The sequence below is a fragment of the Pectinophora gossypiella genome, chromosome 21 (assembly GCF_024362695.1).
Source record: "Pectinophora gossypiella chromosome 21, ilPecGoss1.1, whole genome shotgun sequence".
Taxonomy (NCBI): domain Eukaryota; kingdom Metazoa; phylum Arthropoda; class Insecta; order Lepidoptera; family Gelechiidae; genus Pectinophora; species Pectinophora gossypiella.
Window position 1 is genome coordinate 904,742 of NC_065424.1, and position 24,229 is coordinate 928,970.

The 24,229-nt window shown below is 43.3% G+C and overlaps 1 protein-coding gene across 4 annotated transcripts in view; it reads left to right on the forward strand.

Annotated features, from left to right (window-relative positions):
• The window catches only part of LOC126376480 (exportin-2), a 192,327-nt gene continuing 168,098 nt past the window's right edge, over window positions 1–24,229 (forward strand). For 3 of the 4 annotated variants that reach the window (XR_007567722.1, XR_007567721.1, XR_007567720.1), the window contains exons 1-19: window positions 1–754; window positions 3,425–3,570; window positions 4,110–4,302; window positions 9,497–9,642; window positions 10,773–10,973; window positions 11,275–11,445; window positions 12,100–12,229; window positions 13,028–13,191; window positions 13,547–13,736; window positions 15,253–15,353; window positions 15,737–15,905; window positions 16,120–16,276; window positions 17,168–17,259; window positions 17,998–18,233; window positions 19,200–19,297; window positions 19,850–20,017; window positions 20,813–20,975; window positions 21,549–21,693; window positions 22,454–23,473. Coding sequence is in view for 1 of the 4 variants with exons in the window: in XM_050023881.1 (XP_049879838.1) it covers window positions 670–754; window positions 3,425–3,570; window positions 4,110–4,302; window positions 9,497–9,642; window positions 10,773–10,973; window positions 11,275–11,445; window positions 12,100–12,229; window positions 13,028–13,191; window positions 13,547–13,736; window positions 15,253–15,353; window positions 15,737–15,905; window positions 16,120–16,276; window positions 17,168–17,259; window positions 17,998–18,233; window positions 19,200–19,297; window positions 19,850–20,017; window positions 20,813–20,975; window positions 21,549–21,693; window positions 22,454–22,608 (2,910 nt within the window). In the remaining 3 variants the exon portion in view is untranslated. Of the gene's footprint in view, window positions 755–3,424; window positions 3,571–4,109; window positions 4,303–9,496; window positions 9,643–10,772; window positions 10,974–11,274; window positions 11,446–12,099; window positions 12,230–13,027; window positions 13,192–13,546; window positions 13,737–15,252; window positions 15,354–15,736; window positions 15,906–16,119; window positions 16,277–17,167; window positions 17,260–17,997; window positions 18,234–19,199; window positions 19,298–19,849; window positions 20,018–20,812; window positions 20,976–21,548; window positions 21,694–22,453; window positions 24,044–24,229 lie in introns of those variants that run through there. The other variant, XM_050023881.1, reaches the window with a different exon arrangement.

Here is a 24,229-nt window from a genome sequence, read left to right on the forward strand (position 1 = left end):
CGTTTCTATCGCTATATCTTAATAGAGTACATTCCTACTGCGTGTAAACGTAGCACAACCACAAATAATAGATTGATCAATTAACCAATAGGCGACGAGCGCGATCGACCAATAGGAGGAAGTGTACACGGAATATTTGGATGGGCTTTATCACCTTGTGTCGCTTTTGTCCAAGGTGTTAATTCGCAGCCACGGAATGTACGCGATGATAATCCGTGTACATATGGTCACGGAATATTTGGATGTACATTACTCGGTTGGGCTTTATCATGGTCGTGCATTACAGTTTCCCAAGAAATGAATCCAAATTGTCGTCCGTTAATTACCAATGCAATAAAAAAAAGTAATAATAAATAAAAAGGGAAATAGAAGTTTTCCCGTCTATGACTTGATGACGGGGCTAACGTTTGCCCGATTCGAAGTCGATCGAATCTCGAATAGTTGGATTTTTGGTTGGATTGTTAGACATTGGTTGGACACAAGGATTCTTGGTCTTTGGTTGGACAAGAATACATTTGACAAGAATTTGACATAAGAAATGAATGAATGAGTGCAACACTACTCTGTCTGTCCGTTGTGCGAGCGAATGTACGTTACGAAAGTGAATTTTTAGAAATAAATTCAGGAAACAGTGGTTAAATATCCGCAATTTTACATTAATAGGCGAAAATGGAAGTGACCGACGAAAATCTGGCTACGTTGGCGAATTACTTACAGCAAACCTTGAATCCAGATCCTAACATTAGGCGGCCCGGTAAGTTAATCACAAAATCTTACTTTCTCTATGTTCTACTGTAATATACGCGTTTTTTTAAGAATAATAGGTAGGGAAACATCATTTTACACTGATGTTTTTGATGGAAAGCTTCACATTTGTTCTATAAAGTCCATTGTTCATTTCATAACCTATAAAATTATTTACATGAGTGTGAATAATATTTTATTTATTATATTTAGTTCTTTTGTTAAATAACGGATTCCTCGTGTGATATAGTCTCTACTATTGAAGTATTGAATAGCAATCTCTAAAAACATTAATTTTCTTGGTTTGTATTTGAGAACAAAATATTGTTTGATATTGATTTATCTGTCTGATCTATGGAAAACTAACCATTGTTTAGGAATTATAATGTTTTACCTAACCCTATTTTGCTATAATTTATGTAACAAAGAAGTAGTAGTGATGAAAAATAAAAAGTCTACATTACCTTATAGCAAATGGATGTGTGCGTTACCCCAACAAGAAAGTATCTCCTAGAGTTATATGAGTAGAACGTATAGTTGGTGCCTTATCTGCTGTAAATGTGCCCCCACATAAAAAATGTGTGCCCCCTGTCGTTTCGAAAAAAAATCGAAAAAACGATTCTTGCTGGGGTAACGTTTTCCTAGCAGGAAAATTCTAAACGAATGATCGGAGAGAGAAAAACTGTGCATGGCCAGATAGCTTATATGTGTGCCAAAATGTGCCCCCAAAAATAAAATCTGTGCCCCTTCAGATTTTCGAGATATTGCATTTCCTGCTGGAGTAACGTTTTGATGAATAGTATATCTCTAAAACCATTGCATGTGCCCCTGTAGAATAAACATACGCGAGTAGCTCTTAATGTGTGCCCCTTTGTGCCCCAATTAGATTTTAGAAAATATTTATAGTTTTCAAGTTATCGCGGTTTTATGAAAACCCGAAAAAACATCGCAGCGCCTAAATGAGACAAGGCATAACTTCGCTGAAAACTGTATTCGGTCTTTCTTGACGCTAATAATAACCATACAAAGTTTCAAAAATGTTCATGCATGCGTTTTTGAATAATCTTGCTAAAAGTAAAAACGATGGTGTCATAACTTTGACGGCAAAATACAAGGAACTGGCACAATCCCAGATGTGTAGGTGTAAACCAAAATCTTGTGCCTTTAGTCAAAAATATATGGTGAAAATATTGAGCTTCAAATGTTACGCATTAAGTAAATATAAACAAAAAACCAAAATATGTAAACAACGGCTGGTTATCCGACCAAATCTGAATGACTACTAAAAAGCGACGGATTCATACTTAACGAGGACCTTCTTTATTGGACGTATTATACCTAAGCTGTTGTCCTTACAGTCGCGTTCAAAAGTTTTGAGGGCTAATTAAAAAATATATTAAATGCACCTTGTGACTATATAAATGAAACAGCTTGTTGATGTGGAAATTATTATTTACATTAGTATAAAAATACAGGTATGTCACAAAACAGTTTGGTCACGATTTTGAGCATGTTAGTCACATGTACATTTTATTTGAAAATGGCTCTTATAAATGTACTTAATCATGTGTAAGGTCATAGAAACAGCTATTAAAATATAATCCAATAACAACTTTATTTTATTAGTTATTACTTTTCTACTTCAGTGTACTCAGGCACAACACGTGTGAACCGGTTAGTGAGTAAAGTAAAGAAGGTCATCGATATGTATGAATCCGTCGCTTTTTAGTAGTCATTCAGATTTGGTCGGATAACCAGCCGTTGTTTACATATTTTGGTTTTTTGTTTATATTTACTTAATGCGTAACATTTGAAGCTCAATATTTTCACCATATATTTTTGACTAAAGGCACAAGATTTTGGTTTACACCTACACATCTGGGATTGTGCCAGTTCCTTGTATTTTGCCGTCAAAGTTATGACACCATCGTTTTTACTTTTAGCAAGATTATTCAAAAACGCATGCATGAACATTTTTGAAACTTTGTATGGTTATTATTAGCGTCAAGAAAGACCGAATACAGTTTTCAGCGAAGTTATGCCTTGTCTCATTTAGGCGCTGCGATGTTTTTTCGGGTTTTCATAAAACCGCGATAACTTGAAAACTATAAATATTTTCTAAAATCTAATTGGGGCACAAAGGGGCACACATTAAGAGCTACTCGCGTATGTTTATTCTACAGGGGCACATGCAATGGTTTTAGAGATATACTATTCATCAAAACGTTACTCCAGCAGGAAATGCAATATCTCGAAAATCTGAAGGGGCACAGATTTTATTTTTGGGGGCACATTTTGGCACACATATAAGCTATCTGGCCATGCACAGTTTTTCTCTCTCCGATCATTCGTTTAGAATTTTCCTGCTAGAAAAACGTTACCCCAGCAAGAATCGTTTTTTCGATTTTTTTTCGAAACGACAGTGGGCACACATTTTTTATGTGGGGGCACATTTACAGCAGATAAGGCACCAACTATACGTTCTACTCATATAACTCTAGGAGATACTTTCTTGTTGGGGTAACGCACACCAAATGGATAGTCTCTGCTTACCTCGGAGGGAGGTAGACCACCATATACCTATATATAATTATATACCTAATAAAAGCGCTATGATCGTTGCAGTGACCCGATTGTGACCAAATGTAAATAATAATAAAATCTTATTTTTGATCTTCAGCAGAGAAATTTCTGGAAAGTGTGGAAATAAATCAGAACTATGCCATTCTGCTGCTTCACCTCATAGACAAGGATGCAGTAGACATGAACATCCGTGTAGCAGCAGCTATTGCCTTCAAAAACTATATCAAAAGAAACTGGCCTGTGGTATGTATACAACATACAGCATACATTGGCTTATTGATATAAAGTGCATTTGCTTATCATCCTAGGCATGTCTTAATATGGAACATGTTTGACTGTTATATGGGTGATTGCAATATATAGGCCCACCCTATTAGGTATGCCGACTGTAATTTATCTCTAATATTATTAAAAGATACATTTATATTTAGGATTGTTTTCTTTTTACGACTGAATTGGACTTTATGAATTTCAATTCATATTTGGATCATACATAATAATTGGTATCACATGGTTTTCAGGATTTCTATATGGTTAATGGCAATAGGCTCCCCCATATTACATGAGACTTAAACACAGTGAGTGCATATACACTATACACCTCGGTTTATCCCTTCGGGGATGCAAGGATCATGCTGTGTTATGTTAATATTTTGTTTTTAATTTATTAAAAAAATACAACTAAATGAAAGTAGAGATCATACCTAACATAAAAAAGTACCTCCTCTTTCCCTTTAATGAAAGTTTCTTGCTCTATTGTGTAATAAATAAATATACTTCAGGAAGAAGACAGTGCAGACCGGATCCATGCTTCAGACCGTGCCACAATCAAGACTCTCATAGTGAACATGATGTTGAAGTCTCCGGAGGCTATCCAGAGACAGTTCAGTGACGCTGTGTCTATCATCGGAAAGAGTGACTTCCCGGAGAAGTGGCCCAGTCTCATTCCAGAGATGGTGGAGAAGTTTGCTACAGGTATTTTTTTAAAACACATAATAAATAAGTAAAAACCCATCTTACCATGTTAAATAATAGATATTAGTTTTAATTTAATGATTATTGCATATACCCCATTTAAGGTATTTATTTATATGTTTTCATGACATGTTCAATGCAGATCAAGTTACAGGTTTGGAAGTGTTTTATTAAATGAGATGTTTTTAAATTAATATGTTTTGGAAAGTAAGATTGTTTTTCTCTATCATTTATATGTATATTTTATATTATTTAAATAATTATTTCATTTTTGTGCACAAAAATGAAAAAAAAAAAAAAAAATAATTATTTTTGAATAAATGTCAAAAAGGATTATTTATTCAGAAAGATTTGTTTCTAGAATTTCAACAATGGTGAAATAGGGTTGAAATTTTAGACATTCGTGAATGATGTCATAGTTCATATTTTCATACAAGCCTAAAACTTAGCAACGTTTCTCACAGCAGTTCGATGCAGAATTACATCGATAGGTGATATCGCGTGAATGTGCGACGTTCTTTCATTCTCTTGTACCACTCCACCCTTACTGGGATTACTTCAATCAATTTGTTACGGGATGGGGAACTAGTGTGCAGTGGCGGCCGTAGCAAAATATTTAGCTGGTACGAGACTTCAGTGGCGCCCCTATTATTATTATTGCGTATGGCAGACAAATATCCTGCTTGGATCAAATATCCAGCTTAAGCTCCCTTAACCAAGTCTCTGCTGCATCCGTCACACAATGCAGCTCGGCTATACCACCTGGGAACCGGTGCAGAGGGCACTCGTTCACTATGTGAGATATGGTTTGGTCCGGGTGACCACATTCACAGTATGGTGACTCCTTTAAGCCCCATCTACACAGGTGATGGTTTGACTTTCCATAGTCGGTCCTACACCGGTTCAGTCGTGTCCAGATTTTTCGCTTGGAGTCAAAGCCAGGGACCCTCCGCGAGGGATCCTGAATAAGGTCCGAATTTGTGCCGTCGAACATGTTCCACTCCAGCCTCCACGTATCTTCCACACTGAACTGACTTTTTATGCGCTCGTCATTCCAGATCGGTGACCTTGATGGAAGGCGCGCTCTGGGTAGGTTATCCAGCGTGTCCCTTATTGGCATGGGGCCAGAGCGGTTCATGTAGAAGCACTTATTCCACTCATTTGCGGCCGCTTTGCACCTACGCAGCCCAGGCGGTGGAATATGAGCCAGGACTGGAAGCCAGGGGAGTGGTGTAGATCTTATCACTCCCGTTATAAGGCGCATTGCTTCGTGTAGCTGAGTGTCGACCTTGTGTGTGTGTGCACTACGGTACCATACGGGCGCACAGTACTCAGCGGTCGAGTATACCAGGGCTAGAGCTGCCGTGCGCAGAACAGACGCAGAAGCCCCCCAGCTTGTACCCGTTAGACGTCGGAGGATGTTCACTCTGGTTTTCAACTTTTGCTTGACGTTGTCTAGGTGTTGCTTATACGTCAGGGACCGGTCGAGTGTAACGCCAAGATAATTGGGGGTGAAATTATGTTTCACGAGTTCGCCACAGAACGTTACTTTAAGCTTCCTGTTAGCTAGGCAGTTGGTCAGGTGGAACGATGTCACTTCGGTTTTCGACGGATTAGGGCTTAGACGCCACTGGGTGTAGTAGCTTCCCATGGTGTCGAGGTCCTGCGAGAGTGCAATCTCACCTTCCTCAAAACTTCGGGACTGATACGCTAGTGCCAGATCGTCTGCGTAAGCAAATTTATGAGACCTGGTTTCTGGCATGTCACGAATGTAAACATTGAAGAGCAGTGGTGCCAATACCGATCCCTGTGGTAGCCCATTTTTGAGAAGCCGGTATCTGCTACAGCTTTCGCCAAGGTGAACCTTTATGTGTCGAGGGCTGAGCAGGGCCTTAATGAGGCGGATAGTTTTGCGGCATGGGATGATGTCAATAATTTTATTGAGCAAGCCATCTATCCACACAGTATCGTAAGCCGCACTAAGATCGACGAAAGCCACTGCGGTTTTTAGGCCTCGTTGGTATCCAGCTTCGATGAATGAGGATAGAGCCAGCACTTGATCGGCGCAGCTTCTGTTGCCCCTAAAGCCAGCCTGCACTGGAGGGATGTTGATGTCCACAATACTATAAATGCGGTTGTACAGCATTCTTTCTAGTAGTTTATATGTAACCGATAGGAGTGAAATAGGCCTATAGCTAGAAGGTTCGCTCGGACATTTCCCGGGTTTCAGTAGGGAAATAACTTTAGTTAGTTTAAAAACTGACGGGGTTGTACCAGTTTCGAGGATGTCGTTGAAAAGCTGGAGCAGCCAGTTTTTGCCTACTTTCCCAAGGTGTTGTAGAAATTCGGGGTATATTTCGTCCGGTCCGGCAGCTTTGTTGCTTTTTGTGTTCTTTAGCGAGACCTCCAGCTCAGGGAGGGTAAAAGGCTTACTTATCGCATCATCAGTTTCTGCGGTCTTAAGAAATTGAAACACAGTGTTTTTGATTGATTTTGTGAAAGGTTTTCCTGATTTTGAACTTTTAGAAATATCTTGTATCCTTTTTGCAATCTTGTTAGGATCGATGGAAGGTGACTGCTTTTCGTGTTGTGGGGCACTACCCAGTTTCCTCAACATATTCCAGCTTTTTCTGCTTGAGTGAGTAAAGTCCATGCTCTCAACGCAAGACTCCCATTTTGTTTTCCGTGACGCATCTAAAGACGCTAGTAACCGCTGGGCAGCCTTGGGGTCGTTGGTAGATTGGTACTGCTGGTAAGCCTCTTCAGTTTCGGTCGTCCAACCCGGCGCGTATTCTTTCCGGTAGCCCCTAGGGATCGTTCGTTTTGCGGCGGCTATTGTGGCTCGTACGAATCGGTTGTAATTATCTACAGAAGGTCCGATAAATCTCACCGTAGCGTCCAGTTTTGCTGTAAATTCGTTCCAATCTGCTTTTGCAAAGTTCCAGCGAGGTCGCTGTGTGGATTCTAACAAAGGGATTTCCAGGCCAACTGTAACGAGGGCTGGACTGTGTTGGCTTCTAGGGAAACTATTCAGAACTATTCTATTTACTGGGAGAGCATTGCCATCGATATCGGTAGACGCAAAACACAGGTCTGGGTTCGTGTTCGAGTTCCACCTAGCAGATCTAAAAGAACTTCGACCTTTTGGGTCGAAGATTAAGTGAAAGCCATTTCTTTCGGACCAGTCTTGAATTTCTTCACCATTCCGGTCAGTTCCGGCATAACCCCAGGCTGTGTGGCGGCTATTGAAGTCTCCCAGAAACACTGCAGGATGCGTAATGTCGGGTAGTAAGGAACCAGATATGTTTGAGTGTGGCGGCTTATAAATTGAGACCAAGTTAAGTGAATCAACTTGTGCGACTATTATCTCAATGTTGTTGGTATTGGTTACTTTGATGACTTCGAAATTACTGAGTGACCATCTATGATAGACAGCCGAACCATAAATGGGTGATAGTGTATAGGCTACCAAATTAAAGCCTTCGATGTGGGCCCTCCGAGCCAGGTCGCATTCCATGTGTATGTGATGTTCTTGCACACATATGATATCTACATTATGGTCGTAAGCTAGCCTGGCCAGATATTCACATTTAGCTGCAGATAATCCTTCCACGTTTATTTGGAGGATTCGTGTGACAGGTCCAACAGTTCTCGTCTTAGGTACTCGAGTAGGACAGATATTACTGGGGGAGCCCTGAAAAGGGCTGTTTGTGGTTGAGTCCTGAAAAGGACTGTTTTGGGGATCCATGATGAAATCGCAGGATAAAGCACCGGGAGATTCGCAAGGAACAGTCCGGTGAGCCATTTCAGTCGAGAACGTTTAGCCGGCTAAGCCGTTGCCCAGGGTGGACCGCGAGGAGGTAGTTCTTGACCAATTCCCACCCCAGTGGCGCCCCTCAAAATACGGTTTTTTTTTTAATTTATTTACGGGCACCGAATTACATAACATAAACAGCCTATATACGGTATATACTGGTATGGAGCATACTCCACCACGCTGCTCCACTGCGGGTTGGTGGAGGTGTTTTTACGGCTAATATCCAGGACCAACGGCTTAACGTACCCTCCGAAGCACGGAATCATCTTACTTTTTCGGATAATCAGGTGATTCAAGCCTGAAAAGTCCTTACCAAACCAAGGACAGTCTCACAAAGTGATTTCGACAAAGTCCCCATCGGGAATCGAACCCGGACCTCCAGATCGTGAGCCTAACACCACTAGACCACGGAGGCTGTTTGAAATGTCGTTTACGGCCACCCATTAAAGGTAGATAGATAGATATAGCCTTTTTATGAACTTATTCTAACAAAAACAAACATTTTTTCTGTTTTTTTTTTTTTAGCATTAACTTAATATTTAGAAAGAAATGTATTTAATTATAAAAATGTTATTTATCTTCTTCGTCCATTTGCCTTTTGACAAAGGCTTCCTCCAGCTCTTTCCACTTATCCCTGTCTTTCGCCAGCCACCCGTTAAAGGTATGAGTTTTAATTAGGTATGAGGTCTAATTTACAGGGCAGGTGTGACGAATCCAGTACCTTCCCTGTAGATCCGGGGCTGCCAGCCAGGGTGGTCCTATCTTGGTTGATTTTGGCGCCCCCTAAAACGGCGCGCCGTGCGATCGCACCGCTCGCACCGCCCTAGAGCCGCCACTGCTAATGTGAAATGAGTTATTACCGTTTATTTCACATTCAACCTGAGGAGCTCGGTGGCGCAGCGGTTAACGGGCTTGGTCTGCGATTGTTGAAGTTAAGCAACTTTCGCATATGCCGGTCATAGGATGGGTGACCACAAAAATAAAAAAGTTTTCATCTCGAGCTCCTCCGTGCTTCGGAAGGCACGTTAAGCCGTTGGTCCCGGCTGCATTAGCAGTCGTTAATAACCGTCAATCCGCACTGGGCCCGCGTGATGGTTTGAGGCCCGATCTCCCTATCCATCCATAGGGAAGGCCCGTGCCCCAGCAGTGGGGACGTTAATGGGCTGATGATGATGATTTCACATTCATTTCATGTACTCATACTCATTTAAAAAAAAACACCTAACACCACCATCACCACACTATCACCACCACCACATTTTTTTTTTTTGTTAATGCTTACTAGCTATAAATTGAGCTACAATTTCTCTCTCTCTTGGGTCGGTCCCTCATATTTGAGGATCGTGGTCAGCATCAGATGTGTTGTTTATTTTATAGGCGACTTCCACGTGATCAACGGTGTCCTCCGCACGGCGCACTCCCTGTTCAAACGCTACAGATACGAGTTCAAGTCACAGAAACTGTGGGAAGAGATCAAACATGTGCTAGACAATTTCGCCAAACCGCTCACAGACTTGTTTGTTGTAAGTATAAGTAAAATAGTGCCAGCCTTTTTTTAACGTTGGGAAATGCGTTACGCATACCACGCCCCCCCGGAGTTGGTTATGTGGGACTCCCCGGGTGTCGCCACCCGGTATACCTACTAAAACCCAACGGTGTTCCTCCTTGCCGCCGTGTGGCGGGGATACGCGAACGCAATTGCTCTCAACAGCGTCCCTGCCGGCGGATGCCCTTACGGGCCCAACGCTCATGGGAGCGCGTCAAGCGCCTCCCCCTCCGCCGAGGGCTGCCTAGAACACTTGGGGAGTCCTACGGCACGGGGCCTATATTATGGACGGCGGTCCATAAACAGCCTGTATACGTCCCACTGCTGGGCACAGGCCTCCCCTCAATCAACCGGAGGGGGTATGGAGCATACTCCACCACGCTGCTCTACTGCGGGTTGGTGGAGGTGTTTTTACGGCTAATAGACGGGACCAACGGCTTAACGTGCCCTCCGAAGCACGGAATCATCTTACTTTTTCGTACAATCAGGTGATTCAAGCCTGAAAAGTCCTTAGCTTGTTGAGTCTGCAATGCCCCGCGAGAGTGCCCCCCCCTTATTAAGATCCGCACGTGACGTGATGTTTAGTAAAAAGTGACCGATTTGACTAGTTGGAATCCGGGTGAGAGCCTTCAGCGCCGGGTGAGAGCCTTCAGCGCTCCCCATTTGTCCGGCCAAGTAGTTAATGCCATCTGCGGCAAATCTACAATAAGTCACGTCAAAAAAAAAAAACTAGTTGGAAACTAGTCTTTTATAATGTATCGACGACCTCCGTGGTCCAGTGGTTGAGCGTTGGGCTCACGATCCGGAGGTCCCGGGTTCGAATCCCGGTGGGGACATATCACAAAAATCACTTTGTGATCCCTAGTTTGGTTAGGACATTACAGGCTGATCACCTGATTGTCCAAAAAGTAAGATGATCCGTGCTTCGGAAGGCACGTTAAGCCGTTGGTCCCGGTTACTACTCAATGATGTAAGTAAGTAGTCGTTACATGAGCCATGTCAGGGGCCTTTGGCGGCTCAATAATAACCCTGACACCAGGGTTGATGAGGTTGGTAATGTACCTCTCAATCCACACGATAGAAGAAGATAATGTATCATTTTCCCAGGCCACATTGGACCTAAGGAACACCCACGCAGACAACCCGCAGGCGTTGAAAGTGATCTACAGTTCGCTGGTGCTCATCTGCAAAGTGTTCTACTCACTCAACTGTCAAGATCTACCGGAGTACTTTGAAGACAACATGCCTATTTGGATGCCCAATCTCCTCAACCTACTGCAAGCTAAAGTGCCTTGCTTGGAGACCGAGGTGAGTTTTAACTTGGATAACAATTTTATTTTAGACAGACGACGCGGACGCCTGTTTATGTTTTTGTTTATGGTTCCGAACATTCCGATATCAAAAACATAAACAAGCGGCAAAGAAAGAGGGTAGACAGATATGTCTGCCCGTAGAAAATTATGGATCTACCTACTCCACTCCAATCTCATCAGTCATCCCGTGATCATGGCACTTGCAACAGTGTCGAAATATCGGGAGTCTCATATCCCCATATAAACGCGGTAAGAACCCGTTATTATGTGCTTTAACTTTGTTTGTTGTTTCGTAGGACGATGAGGACAAGCCGGGCGTAATGGAGCAGCTGCGCACGGAGGTGTGCGAGTGCGCGGCGCTGTACGCGCTCAAGTATGAGGAGGAGTTCGCGCCGCACGCGCCCGCCTTCGTCACCGCCGTGTGGACCGTGCTGCTCTCCACCGGCCCGCACACCAAGTACGACGCGGTGAGTCACGTCACGACACGTCACACCACATAAACGACAATTTTTTTCTCACTGCACTGCGATCTGCCATCAAATCAAATCAGTTTATTTGCGAGAACACATCAAAGCTGATACAATAATTCAAATAACAATGTTGTGATGTGTTCGGCCTGCATGCAGGCGTAATATGCATTAAAAGAAAAATAAATAAATGGTACATAGAAAAGAAAATTATACTTATCACTCATCATCATCATCATCGACTTGAAAGTCTTTATCAGATACTTTGTGGTTGTATTTATTTTTTTAGAAGTCCAATCATATCCTCAACGCTATGTTTTACCATCCTCTCAGACGACGCCCTGAGCCGAGGTTCGCGCCCAACTGGGCACCCTCAGGCCTGTTGTCTTAAACGTTGTACCGGGTGTAAGCCTTCAGCGCTTCCCATTTGTCCGGCCAAGTAGTTAATGCCATCTGCGGCAAATCTACAATAAGTCACGTCAAAAACTTTATTTGATATCTATATTAATTTTTTTTGTCTCATCCAGGTATTTCTTTTTTATTTTTTTTTTAAATTTCGAGAAGACGTCTGCAAAACATGGAATATACTTTCCTTGGGTGAACAACTACTAAAAAAAGTATATGTAAGGTAAATCTTCATTGTTCTGTTCTCAGCTGGTTGCGAATGCGCTGACGTTCCTCGCGAAGGTAGCAGAGAAGAACAGCTACAAAAGCTTGTTTGAGGACCCCAACACCCTCAGCAGTATCTGTGAGAAGGTCGTCATACCCAACATGGAATTCCGAGGTGAGTAACTAGATTGGCCTAACATCTTAACCCACCCTCCGGTCACTCCATACAGATCGTATCCCCAGCGGTGGGTTGTAACAAATACTGAGGAGGATAATTCAGACCATGATTCTGAATTGATATCACAAGTGGATTTTCCTCTCGGAAAATTCATGACAATTTTATTGTTTTTTTAAATTATTTTGTTCCATACATTTGCGACCAAAAATTCCACTTTATATCTGGGGGGTTAAAATGGCCACATCGAAGCAATTCATCTAAAAAAGCAATATTGCAGTTTGACAGTTGTTTGCATTGCGCAACTACTTATATATGCGCAAATGACAAATTAAATAAATAAAATAAATTTTTTATTAATCATCTTCAAAAAAACTATGTAGTATACAATTACATATATAAGTTTTTTGAGCGTTATTAACAAGGTTTTTCCTACCTCCTAAACTAGGTCAACCTGTATTTTAGAGGAGCAGAATTCATCCGTGAGCTTATAAATAACTTATAAGTTTGTGCAACGAACTATTATTATAAAGATATAGATGAATGAAACATGTGTGTGTAAGTGTCTGTGTGTGTGTGAATGTGTGTGTGAGTGTGTGTGTGTGGTGTGTGAGTGCGCGTGCGTGTGTAGTTGCGTATGTCTAGTTAGAAGGTACATATTTAGAAGGAAATTGCATATTGCGTTCTTAGATTGCTTTGATGTGGCTATTTTAATCTCCCAGCTCAGAATTATGGCGTGAAATATCCCTCAAAGTTTTCTTTACGATGTCACTAACACCCTGTATACGTATGTTACAGAGTCGGACATGGAGTTGTTCGAAGACAACCCAGAAGAGTACGTGCGGCGCGACATCGAGGGCTCCGACGTGGACACGCGGCGCCGCGCCGCCTGCGACCTCGTCAAGACCCTCGCTCAGCACTACGAGGATAAGATGATGACCATCTTCGGGCAGTACGTGCAGGTATGCATTGGTCATAATAAATACTGTTAGAAATCAGAAGTGGTAGGAATTTTAAGAAAAGATTGGATTAACCTCTCATCTGCCGGAACGCGGATCTCGACCAGACACAATGTAAAATCTATTGTGTCTGGTATCTCGGCAGACGAGAGGTTAATGTACACATACCTCCTTATAATAACAAACGCTTATTTTAACAACTTTTCACATACATAAAAATAGCTATGGCTATGGCTATTTTTATGTATGTGCAGTAATGACTGCACAATTTTTCCTTAAAAAGTAGCATGGAGAACGCTACGCCGACAGAGCGTGGGTCTTAAAGTAATGATGATAGTAACGTGTTGTGGTGCGGCAGCTGATGCTGAGCAAGTACGGTGAGGCGGGCGGCGCGGCGTGGCGCGGCAAGGACACGGCGCTGTACCTGGTGACGTCGCTGGCGGCGCGCGGCAGCACGGCGGCCGCGGGCGTCACGCGCGCCTCGCCGCTGGTGGACCTGGCGCAGTTCGCCGCCACGCACGTGCTGCCCGAGCTGCAGCGGCCCGGCGGTGAGACACCACACTCATACTCTAAACCACAGTTTCCCAAACTATAAGTCAAGAGTCAAGACCCACTGGTGGGTCGCGAGCGAATATGTAACGGGCCCCGCCTGTAGTATTTATGTATTTATACCATTAACACATGTTTATGGAACGCGATGTTCGTGCGTCACCCAATAGGGTCCACATAATATCAGCGTCGTGGTTCGCGCCGCGACTTGTGCTGAGTGAGGCCCTTTTATCTCAGGACGTCCACCACCACCTTATGATCATTTCGACTAACATCCTTCTTGCTTTTTTGTAATTGTTTTAGTGGAAATAAGATATGATATTGTTGTCTTTCTTTTTGTGTGTGGCGTCCTTTCATAATAAACTATTTCTATTCTATTCTATTCTATTAGTACGACTCACCAACCGACCGAGCCAACGGGCGGTGACAAACTTTGTTCGTAATTTCAAAAGTCCTTTATTCATACTTCTATCGTATGGGTTGTGAGTAGCCCTAATTTCTAAACCATATCGTAGCCCAAACCATTTTGAGAACCATTAGTCTAAATTATATCGTTTTCAAGACAACCTATTATTATCAAAATCTGGAGTTCCCAACAAGCCGTGGTAGCCCAGATGGTAGAATGCTTACCTCTCACTTTGTGGTCGCAGGAATCCAGCACAGGCCTTAAGCAACGATTGTCGAATTTGTTTTTGAATTCAAGTTGGGATCATAAATTATTATCACGTGGTCAACGGTGAAGTAAAACATCGCGAGGAAACCCACATAACCGAGAAATGCATTTTCGGAGGTATGTGACCTAACCTAACCTGTATTGGGCTGGTTTTCCCTTCGCGGGTTGGAAGCTCAGACAGGCAGTCGCTTCTGTAAAAATCCGGACCTGTCAAATCGTCAGGTTAGGTAAGCGGATCCTGTGAAAACGAGATAATGTTAAGGAGATGATGATGCTGGATGATGACGGAGGATCACGGAATAGGATAGCATGGAATAGCGCCATACTACAACTTTGCACTCCACTCGTCCGCAAACTTTACGACTCACGAAGCTCCGCGAAAAAACGTTAAACGGTCGTCTTGTGTATTATACCTTGCAGGATAATAAGTCAAATATCGACAATCATGCAAGCTAAAAACCTTAGTATGATCGATAAAAAAATATATATATTTTTACCCATAACGCGAAAACCTTTAAAATGAAAATTTGTTGTTTTGTTCATGAATCATTTTGCTTATAATAACACTAGCGACCCGCCCCGGCTTCGCTCGGGTGCAATGCTGAGGAAAAAATGAAATTATTTACGACATCACATTGAAAACCTCAAAAATAACAGTATTTCTCCACTATTTAATGGATGTTATTATACATATAAACCTTCCTCTTGAATCACTCTATCTAATAAAAAAAACCGCATCAAAATCCGTTGCGTAGTTTTAAAGATTTAAACGTACATAGGGATATAGGGACAGAAAAAGCGACTTTGTTTTATACTATGTAGTGATAATTATTTTCTTTCAGTGACGGAACTCCCCGTGCTAAAGGCGGACGCCATCAAATACCTGATGACATTCCGTTCGCTGCTGCCCAAAGAGTTGCTCGTTAACGCCTTCCCGCTTGTGGTGAGTTCCCTGAAGTATTCGCTTGCATATCTTTTTAATTTGTTTTCGAGGAACGTAGCCTGGAAGTCCCACATTATGTACGTCGCCTGAGTATTGCGTAAATCAAAATTTAAATTCATAAATATTTATTTTTCAAAATTGGCTTACATTGTCGGCGCTTTTTTCATCTCGAGCTCCTCCGTGCTTCGGAAGCCACGTTAAGCCGTTGGTCCCGGCTGCAGTCGTTAATAACCATCAATCCGCCCATTGGCCCGCGTGATGGTTTAAGGCCCGATCTCCCTATCCATCCATAGGGAAGGCCCGTGCCCCAGCAGTGGGGACGTTGATGGGCTGGTGATGATGATTTTGAGTGTCTGCGCTGTAACCACAAGCCCCCCCCCCAGATCCAGCACATCAGCGGGCGCGGCGTGGTGTGCACGTACGCGGCGTGCGCCGTGGAGAAGCTGGTGGCGGGCGGCATGGTGCCGCGGCCGCAGCTGGCGCCGCACGCCGCGCCGCTGCTGGGGGCGCTCTTCGCCGCGCTCGACGACCACAACGAGTACATCATGAAAGGTGAGCCTCAGCCCGTGCCAGCCCCACTGCCACCTCAGCATACGATTTTCGTCGACACCCTGTATACACTGAACATTCCCTCAAAGTTTTTGTTACGATGTCACGAACACCCTGTATGCACTTAATCATCCCCCAAAGTTTTCGTTATGCTGTCACTAACACCCTGTAGATTTTAAATTGGCAACGACGATATGGTGTTTTTGTGTATGCGCAGCGATCCTCCGCACGCTGGCGTGCCTGCAGGAGGCGGGGCTGTCCTTCCTGGGCGAGGCGCTGCCCAAGCTGGCGCAGATGCTGGCCGTCGTAGCCAAGAACCCCTGCAAGCCGCACTTCAACCACTACCTCTTCGAAACTCTTTCCTTGGCTGTCTCGTGAGTATTTGTTTTACATAGCATACATAAACAGCCCGGAGCTCGGTGGCGCAGCGGTAAACGCGCTCGGTCTGCGACTGTTGAAGTTAAGCAACTTTCGCGAAGGCCGGTCATAGGATGGGTGACCACAAAAAAAGTTTTCATCTCGAGCTCCTCCGTGCTTCGGAAGGCACGTTAAGCCGTTGGTCCCGGCTGCATTAGCTGTCGTTAATAACCATCAATTAGCACTGGGCCCGCGTGATGGTTTAAGGCCCGATCTCCCTATCCATCCATAGGGAAGGCCCGTGCCCCAGCAGTGGGGACGTTAATGGGCTGATGATGATGATGTTAAGGCTGCTTTTCCATCAGAGCTGTGCGAGTAAAATGTGTCGTATGAGGATGTGTAGCTGCAGACTGTGCTGTGGAAATGTGTATGTGCATTTTTTTTTAAAGAACGTCTAGGAGGGTCCTATGCCGAGGTTTTTCTTGCAGCTTATTTTCCCCGGCTATACAGGTTGTGAGAATCTGCAGTAGTTTTAGGCGGATGAGACGTTCGTTATGTAAAAATTGACGATTCAAAGTGTAACTATGTTACCTACTGAATAAAGATATTTTTGAATTTGAATTTGTAGGGGTTTCCACCAGAGCTGTGCGAGGTAAATGTCTCGTACGATGAAGTGTAGCGGAGCTGTCAAAATGCGCAAATGTGCGATCCGTCGCACACATTTCTCGCATGTTTTGACCAGAGCTTAGCTGAGCGAGGCTAGGAAAATGAAGTGATTCTATTAGTGGATTTTTTCCTCGCACACACCTTAGCTACCTCTCACAGCTCTGGTGGAAAACCAGCCTTAGATGGATGTGTGGTGTGACCAAAGTGCACATTGCTCTAATTTTATTGTTTCATTATTGCAGTTTGGTGACAAAGTCCAACCCGAACGCTATCACGGCATTTGAAGACGCGCTTTTCCCAATATTCCAAGAAATCCTGCAGAATGATGTCCAAGGTATGTGCCGCGTCAGAATTATTTAATTTTATCAACGACAAGTCCATCCTAGGTCAAAGATAAATTATGAAATTCAGATTACTAAATAAAGATCCGTCGTAGTAACTAGCAAAGTACTAATCGGTTCCTCGATTAGTGATTAACGTATCTTAAAGTGGTAAAATGAAATGCTGTGTCCTGTGCTGTGTGTGTGTAGTGTGTGCTGGCTGTGCTGTGTGTGTGTAATGTGTGCTGGCTGTGCTGTGTGTGTGTAATGTGTGCTGGCTGTGTGTGTGTGTTGCAATGCGCTTGCAAAGAAAAGTGTGTTACCAAGATAAAGAGGAAATACTAAATAGTCCTCTACGGACACATCTTTATATGATGTTTTAAAATATTTATTGCCATTATAATTTTAAACATTTTAAATGCGATATATTGAGAACATTCCTTTTTATTGTCGTTAAGAAAGAAGTACGGTCACGAGTAGTAATATGTAAACACTTTGCAACCATGTCACATTAGCTTTTTTGACAAATTGAACCGTAAGTCTCATGAAATGTCAAATATGATAGTGCGACATTGTTCTAAAGTGGGTACATGATATTGGTCATGACTGTACACACATCAAATCAAATATACTTTATTGCACACAACATACAAAACAAATTAACACAGATGATGATAGATACAGTACAATCTGGCGGCCTTATTGCTAAGCAGCAATTTCACACATGTGATGTTATGTTGTTTGTTGGACAGAATTCATGCCGTACGTGTTCCAAATGCTGTCGCTGCTGCTGGAGCTGCGCGGGGCGGGGGCGGCGGCGGGGGCGGGCGGCGCGGCGGGCGGGGACTCGGACGCGTACGGCGCGCTGCTGCCGTGCCTGGTGGCGCCGCCGCTGTGGGAGCGGCCCGCCAACGTGCGCCCGCTCGTGCGCCTGCTGTGCGCCTTCGTCGCCGCACGGACCGACCTCATCCTCAGGACTAACAAGCTGGTATGTTGCACTCTCCTTTGTGATTTGTTAGGTCGATGACCGACCACTCTAGATGACCATTTTTTTATCAATTTTAATTTTTCGTCAATAAATCATTCTAGTCCTGTGATACACAGGCGTGCTTCTCAAATTGGAAGCGCCGGTTCAAGCCCCGATACCAGACCTACACCATTGAGTTATTCATTTATCTTAAGTGCAATTTTTACCCACGACGGAACGGAGCAGGTATATGCGTTTAGGGTGAGAGATGTTTGTATGTGCGTTTGTGCAAAGTAATGTTACCACTTATCTTCTAAACTAATGATCCGATTTTTACTAGCACAGTTAGCTCGACCATTGTAGACGGCGATCGTAACGGCCTTCGTGGCCCAGTGGTTTGAGCGTTCGGCTCACGATCCGGAGGTCCCGGGTTCAAATCCCGGTGGGGACATATCACGAAAATCAGTTTGGTTAGGGCATTACAGGCTGATCACCTGATTGTCCGAAAGTAAGGTGATCCGTGCTTCGGAAGGCACGTTAAGCCGTTGGTCCCGGTTACTACTTACTGATGTAAGTAAGTAGTCGTAACATGAGCCATGTCAGGGGCCTTTGGCGGCTCAATAATAACCCTGACACCAGGGTTGATGAGGTTGGTAATTCACCTCTCAATCCACACGATAGAAGAAGAAGATTAAAGTATTACATTATTGTGATGATGATGATGACTTATTCATTGTATATATTCTTTAATTAATAGTTTTTTGTTGTTTTGTTTTTTATTATTGTTTTCTCTCTCTTATGTTATTTCATTGCCTGTGTGAAATGTGTATATGGCTGCAAAGGCAAAATTTAGTGAGACGTAATTTACAACTATAACTGTACCTAAATTTATGCACAATAAAAAACTTTATCTTTAAAATTAATTTTTCGTGCATTACGACCGCATAATTTTTAGCCGTTTGTAATGTTTTATTGTTGTATCCACAGAACGCAATGCTGGGCGTGTTCCAGAAACTGATCGCGTCCAAGACGAACGACCACGAGGGCTTCTACCTCATACAGACCATGCTGTTCAAGTTCGGAGAGTGAGTAGTTCATAATTATACTTAAGTGGCCTATACAGTGTGTTAATGACATCGTAAAATTTACGTCCTTGGAATGTTGGAGATACCAATTGAATGGTAACACAGTGGTAACACTTACGTCATCATAGACTTAGGGGGATGATTCAGACCACGATTCTCAGTTGATATCTAGTGGAATTTTACATACCACCAAAATTACTTTATCATCCCTAGTTTGATTAGGACATTACAGGCTAATCACCTGATTGTCAGAAAGTAAAATGATCCGTCCCGGTTACTACTTACTAAGTACGTAGTCGTTACATGTGACATTTGGGCCTTTGACGGCTCAATAGTAACCCTGACACTAGGGTTGATGAAGTTGGTAATCCATCTCACAACTCACTCGATAGATGATTTATCATGCTACTTTCTTTATAATATGTATATTCTTCTTTCTGTATTTGGGCAGTCCAAACGTATTTTTACGAACTACCCACAAGTGGGACGTATATATACGTAGGCTGTTTATGTTATGTGTCTTGTGAATAAACGCTATCATTTTTCCCTCAGACAAGTGATGCAGCCATACACGAAACAGGTTATGACCCTCCTGTTCCAGCGGCTCTCGTCCTCCAAGACCACCAAGTACGTGCGCGGCCTTATTGCCTTCCTGGGGTTCTACGCCGCGCACTTCGGAGCCGATCCCCTGATAGACCTTGTGGACTCCGTACAGGCCAAGTAAGTCATCATCCCCCCTAGCATTACCCCGTTTTTCACAGGGTCCGCTTACCTAACGTGAAGATTTGACAGGTCCGGTACAGGCCAAGTAAGTAGTGTTAGATAAAAAACAATCGATCGATCTAATATCGACTGATCATCATCATCAGCCCATTAACGTCCCCACTGCTGGGGCACGGGCCTTCCCTATGGATGAATAGGGAGATCGGGCCTTAAACCACCACGCGGGCCCAGTGCGGATTGGTGGTTATTAACGACTGCTAATGCAGCCGGGACCAACGGCTTAACGTGCCCTCCGAAGCAAGGAGGAGCTCGAGATGAAAACTTTTTGTGGTCACCCATCCTATGACCGGCCTTTGCGAAAGTTGCTTAACTTCAACAATCGCAGACCGAGCGCGTTTATCGCTGAGCCACCGAACTTACCTAACCTGAATATTTGACAGGTCCGGTACAGGCCAAGTAAGTAGTGTTAGATAAAAAAAGAATCGATCGACCTAATCGATTCTTTTTTTTTTCGAGTTTTAATCGATCGACTGATACATCACTAAAATGAATATCACTACAATAGCTTAGGTACTTTGATATATCTAATTGGGTCGTGTACTAGTGTCAAGATAAATTATGAAAGTCTGATTATTAAATAAAGACAGATCTAAAACTAACGAAAAACATTTTCTCGCCGCTCACTGCAAACCGCACTCACTGTGTCCTCACAGAGTCTCATATCGGGAAGAACCCGTTATGATGTGTTTTAATTTTATGTATGTTTTTTAACAAAGGGCTTATTTGTTCCAGTATGTTCGCGATGTACGTAGAGCGCGTGCTGATCCCGGACCTGCAGAAGGTGAGCGGCGCGCTGGAGCGCAAGGCGGCCGCCGTGGGCTGCGTCAAGCTGCTCACTGACTCCGCGCACTTCCGGCAGGGGGCGCTGGCGCAGCTGTGGCCCAAACTGTTGCAGGTACAGCAATCACAGATATATGGGTGTTGGCGACACCGTACCGCGTACTCTGCAGCTCGTGATTCTGCCGCGGTCTGTGCCAGGGTATAATAATAAAAAAAGAAAAATATACTTTATTTCGGACAATTTTACATCCATATTGTTCACAAACGTAACCGCAAAAGAAAATAAAAGACGTTTAGATGCCGATGGGAATAAAGCTGCTGTCCCACCTGTCAGCTATGACAGCCAGGATGCCAGAATGAATAATACTACGTATTAAACGGCTACTCCGCTCCCCACCAGCGGCTGAGCTAGGTTTACCCCCCCAAACATAGTTTAGACTTGAATCGTGTGGTGTCAACGTCACAAACACAGATCCGCGTGTACTATAATGTCAGTGGGTAGTGTCTGTGTAAAACGAGGTAGTTTGTATGAGATGTCCGGGGTGTGTAAGTAGCGTCAAGTACTACGCGCTTTATCTATGGCACTTGTGTGTCAGTGAGTGTGGAGTATACTCCACCACGCTGCTCCAGTGCGTGTTGGTGGAGTTGTAGGCCCCGGGACAAAGCTTAAAGTTCACCTGTTTTTCAGGCGCTGATCGCGCTGTTCGAGCTGCCGACCGACGAGTCCTCGCTGCCGGACGATCACTTCATAGAAGTGGACGACACGCCCGGCTACCAGGCGCAGTACAGCCACCTCACCTGCGCCAAGGGGGTCAGCAACGACCCGCTAGCCAGTCAGTATTATTATTACTTGAGAATTATGAGGGCTAAACTGATACAGCCGCGCGATCACTGCGACCTTGTCAGCTCTATTGTGACTTAAATCCCTACATTTAAAAATCCTCCTCTAGACCGATCCGCTCGAAGAGATCCAACGTTTTTTTTGGGGGAAAGCTTCATGACTTCCTGGGGGTCCATTATGTGGCCCCCAAGTGTACGGCTTCTACTATGTATGAGAGCCTCACAGCTGCACAGCAGATGTAGTGGCGTCTCATCCTCCCTTAGCAGAATCAGCATAAAGGGGACTCGATCAGCTCCATTCTGTGTAGGTGCTTATTGAATCTGCAATGCCCCGTGAGAGTAGCCAGTCAGTATCATATACACTTCTCAGCGGGCCTGACACGCTAACGGCGCGAGTACAACGAGTAACTGTCAAAGCGCGAGCTGTCAAATTTGACAGACGAGCTAAGGTTCCTTCGCGCGTCGACTTTCTCGTGACTTGAATATGAAAAGTGTCACACACAAATGATGTTAAAAAACTATTTATTTTCTCATTTCTTATGAAAATAGGTATCTGTTTCTTTTCTTTCTCTTGGCTCTATAAGCAATATACAATAAAAAATAAGATATTTTCTTTGGAATGGTACATCTTAAAAAATCGCGGATGTCCCGATAGTCGCGCTTACTTTGTCTCGCGTCGCGCTTCCATACCGTGCTAGGCCTGCAGGGAGGTTAAAGAGGCCACATTGAAACTATTTTTTTTCCTATTTTTAGGTATCGAGGATCCAAAGCGTTATCTAGCGGAAAGCCTCGGCAACGTGTCGCGATCGAACCCTGGACTCCTTCCTCCGAGGGTGGCAGCATTGGACGAACAGCATCGCAACGTTCTTCAGGTGTACCTAAACGCGTACTCAGTGCAGATCTGTTGAAATTACATGGGGTTTTAGTGTGGGCCGATAGATGGCGGTAGTGAGACGTGAGGTCCGGTGGAAACTAGAAGCATTGTAGTTTGTACTAGAGACGATAATGACAAAAATAAAATCCCGTTACATGAGTATTGTACATCGTAAGAACATGCGTTAGTGAAGGATTATTCTTTTTATAGCACTCAATAGTGCTTAATTGTTAAACAAAGTCGATAAGTTTGACTCGGACGCGATTTAAACCAACAGCTCTACTCAAGTCAGGATGAAGATGGTGGTTAACACGCTCGTCCCAGCTTGACAATAGCTGCGCTTTCAAATCCAGTCCTAGTCAAAGTTTTTCATATTGATTTTCTCTATTCATTAAGTCAAAATTACAGTACGGCCGCCGTAACGTAAGAAGTCCGATTTGACTCAGGAAGCCAGCACGGAAAATTACACCTCAATGGCATTCATACTAGAACTATGCTTTTTGATTCGCCGCAGTCGGGTTAAAACGGACTTCTTACGGCGGTCGTACTATAGGGAAAAACCTTGTGATCTACCATCATGTGATTTACCATCATATTGGCCCCGATTCCTGCAGACACATCCTAAATTCCTAATTTTATTTTAAGTCATACCCGTCAATTTCGTATCCGCCGGAAAGGAAAAGGATAAAATTTATGGAACGCACGTCAATTTTAGGCCGAAATTTTAAAAAGCCTTTCAGAAATTTTATATTCGTCAATAACCCGACAGAATTAAGTTAACAGCACACGTAAAACGGATTGCATATGAGCGAGATGCCTTTTATTCGCCCAGGTTATTCATATTTTTCTTTTTCGGCGGATAAGAAAATAACCGATATAACTTAAAATAAAATTAGGATGTCTGCAGGAATCGGGGCCACTATTTATGAAAACTCATTAAAGTAAAGTTGTACAATTTCTGGTTTGCCCTACTTAACGAATGATGACATATATTATTATCTCTTGTCTTTCTCGTACTAAGCTATATACTTTTATTGCGAAAAGATATGCCATCTTTTGTTTTTTTCACACTAGGCGATGTATTATATATCTGTTCTGCTGTCATTCTAATTATTCTATGTCAAATAGGGTGTCATCTCATATTTCAATAACGCCATTGTATCCTGGTAAGTTGACTGATAAGGAGGATGTTGATAGTGAAATTGTGTAAAGTTTTGTGAGGCGACGTGTATGGAAGACTCGTTAGAGAAAATTGGGTGTAAAATGTACAGTAAAATTAAGGGTATAATCATTTAAACTCATAAGTGTATGTATCACAAATAATAGGGTAGCTTCCAACTAGTCAAATCAGTTACTTTTTACTAAACGTCAAAACACGAAATTACTATGGAATTTGTATGAAAAAGCAACCTGGGACGTCATAGAAAAGTGACAAAATGTCGCACTTTCCTTATTAAAATCCATGAACCAAATAATAGTAATTTATTTATTCAAACAATTAAAAACAAAACAAACACATCTTATAAATAAAACACCTCCTCCAATGCGTCACATCGAGGCAAGGTGCCCAACAGGCTGGCAGCATTACCCCTCTGAATCGCCAGGCTAATTCTCTGACAGAAATAACTACCAGCCCTAGCATCTCCCGAAGCCCC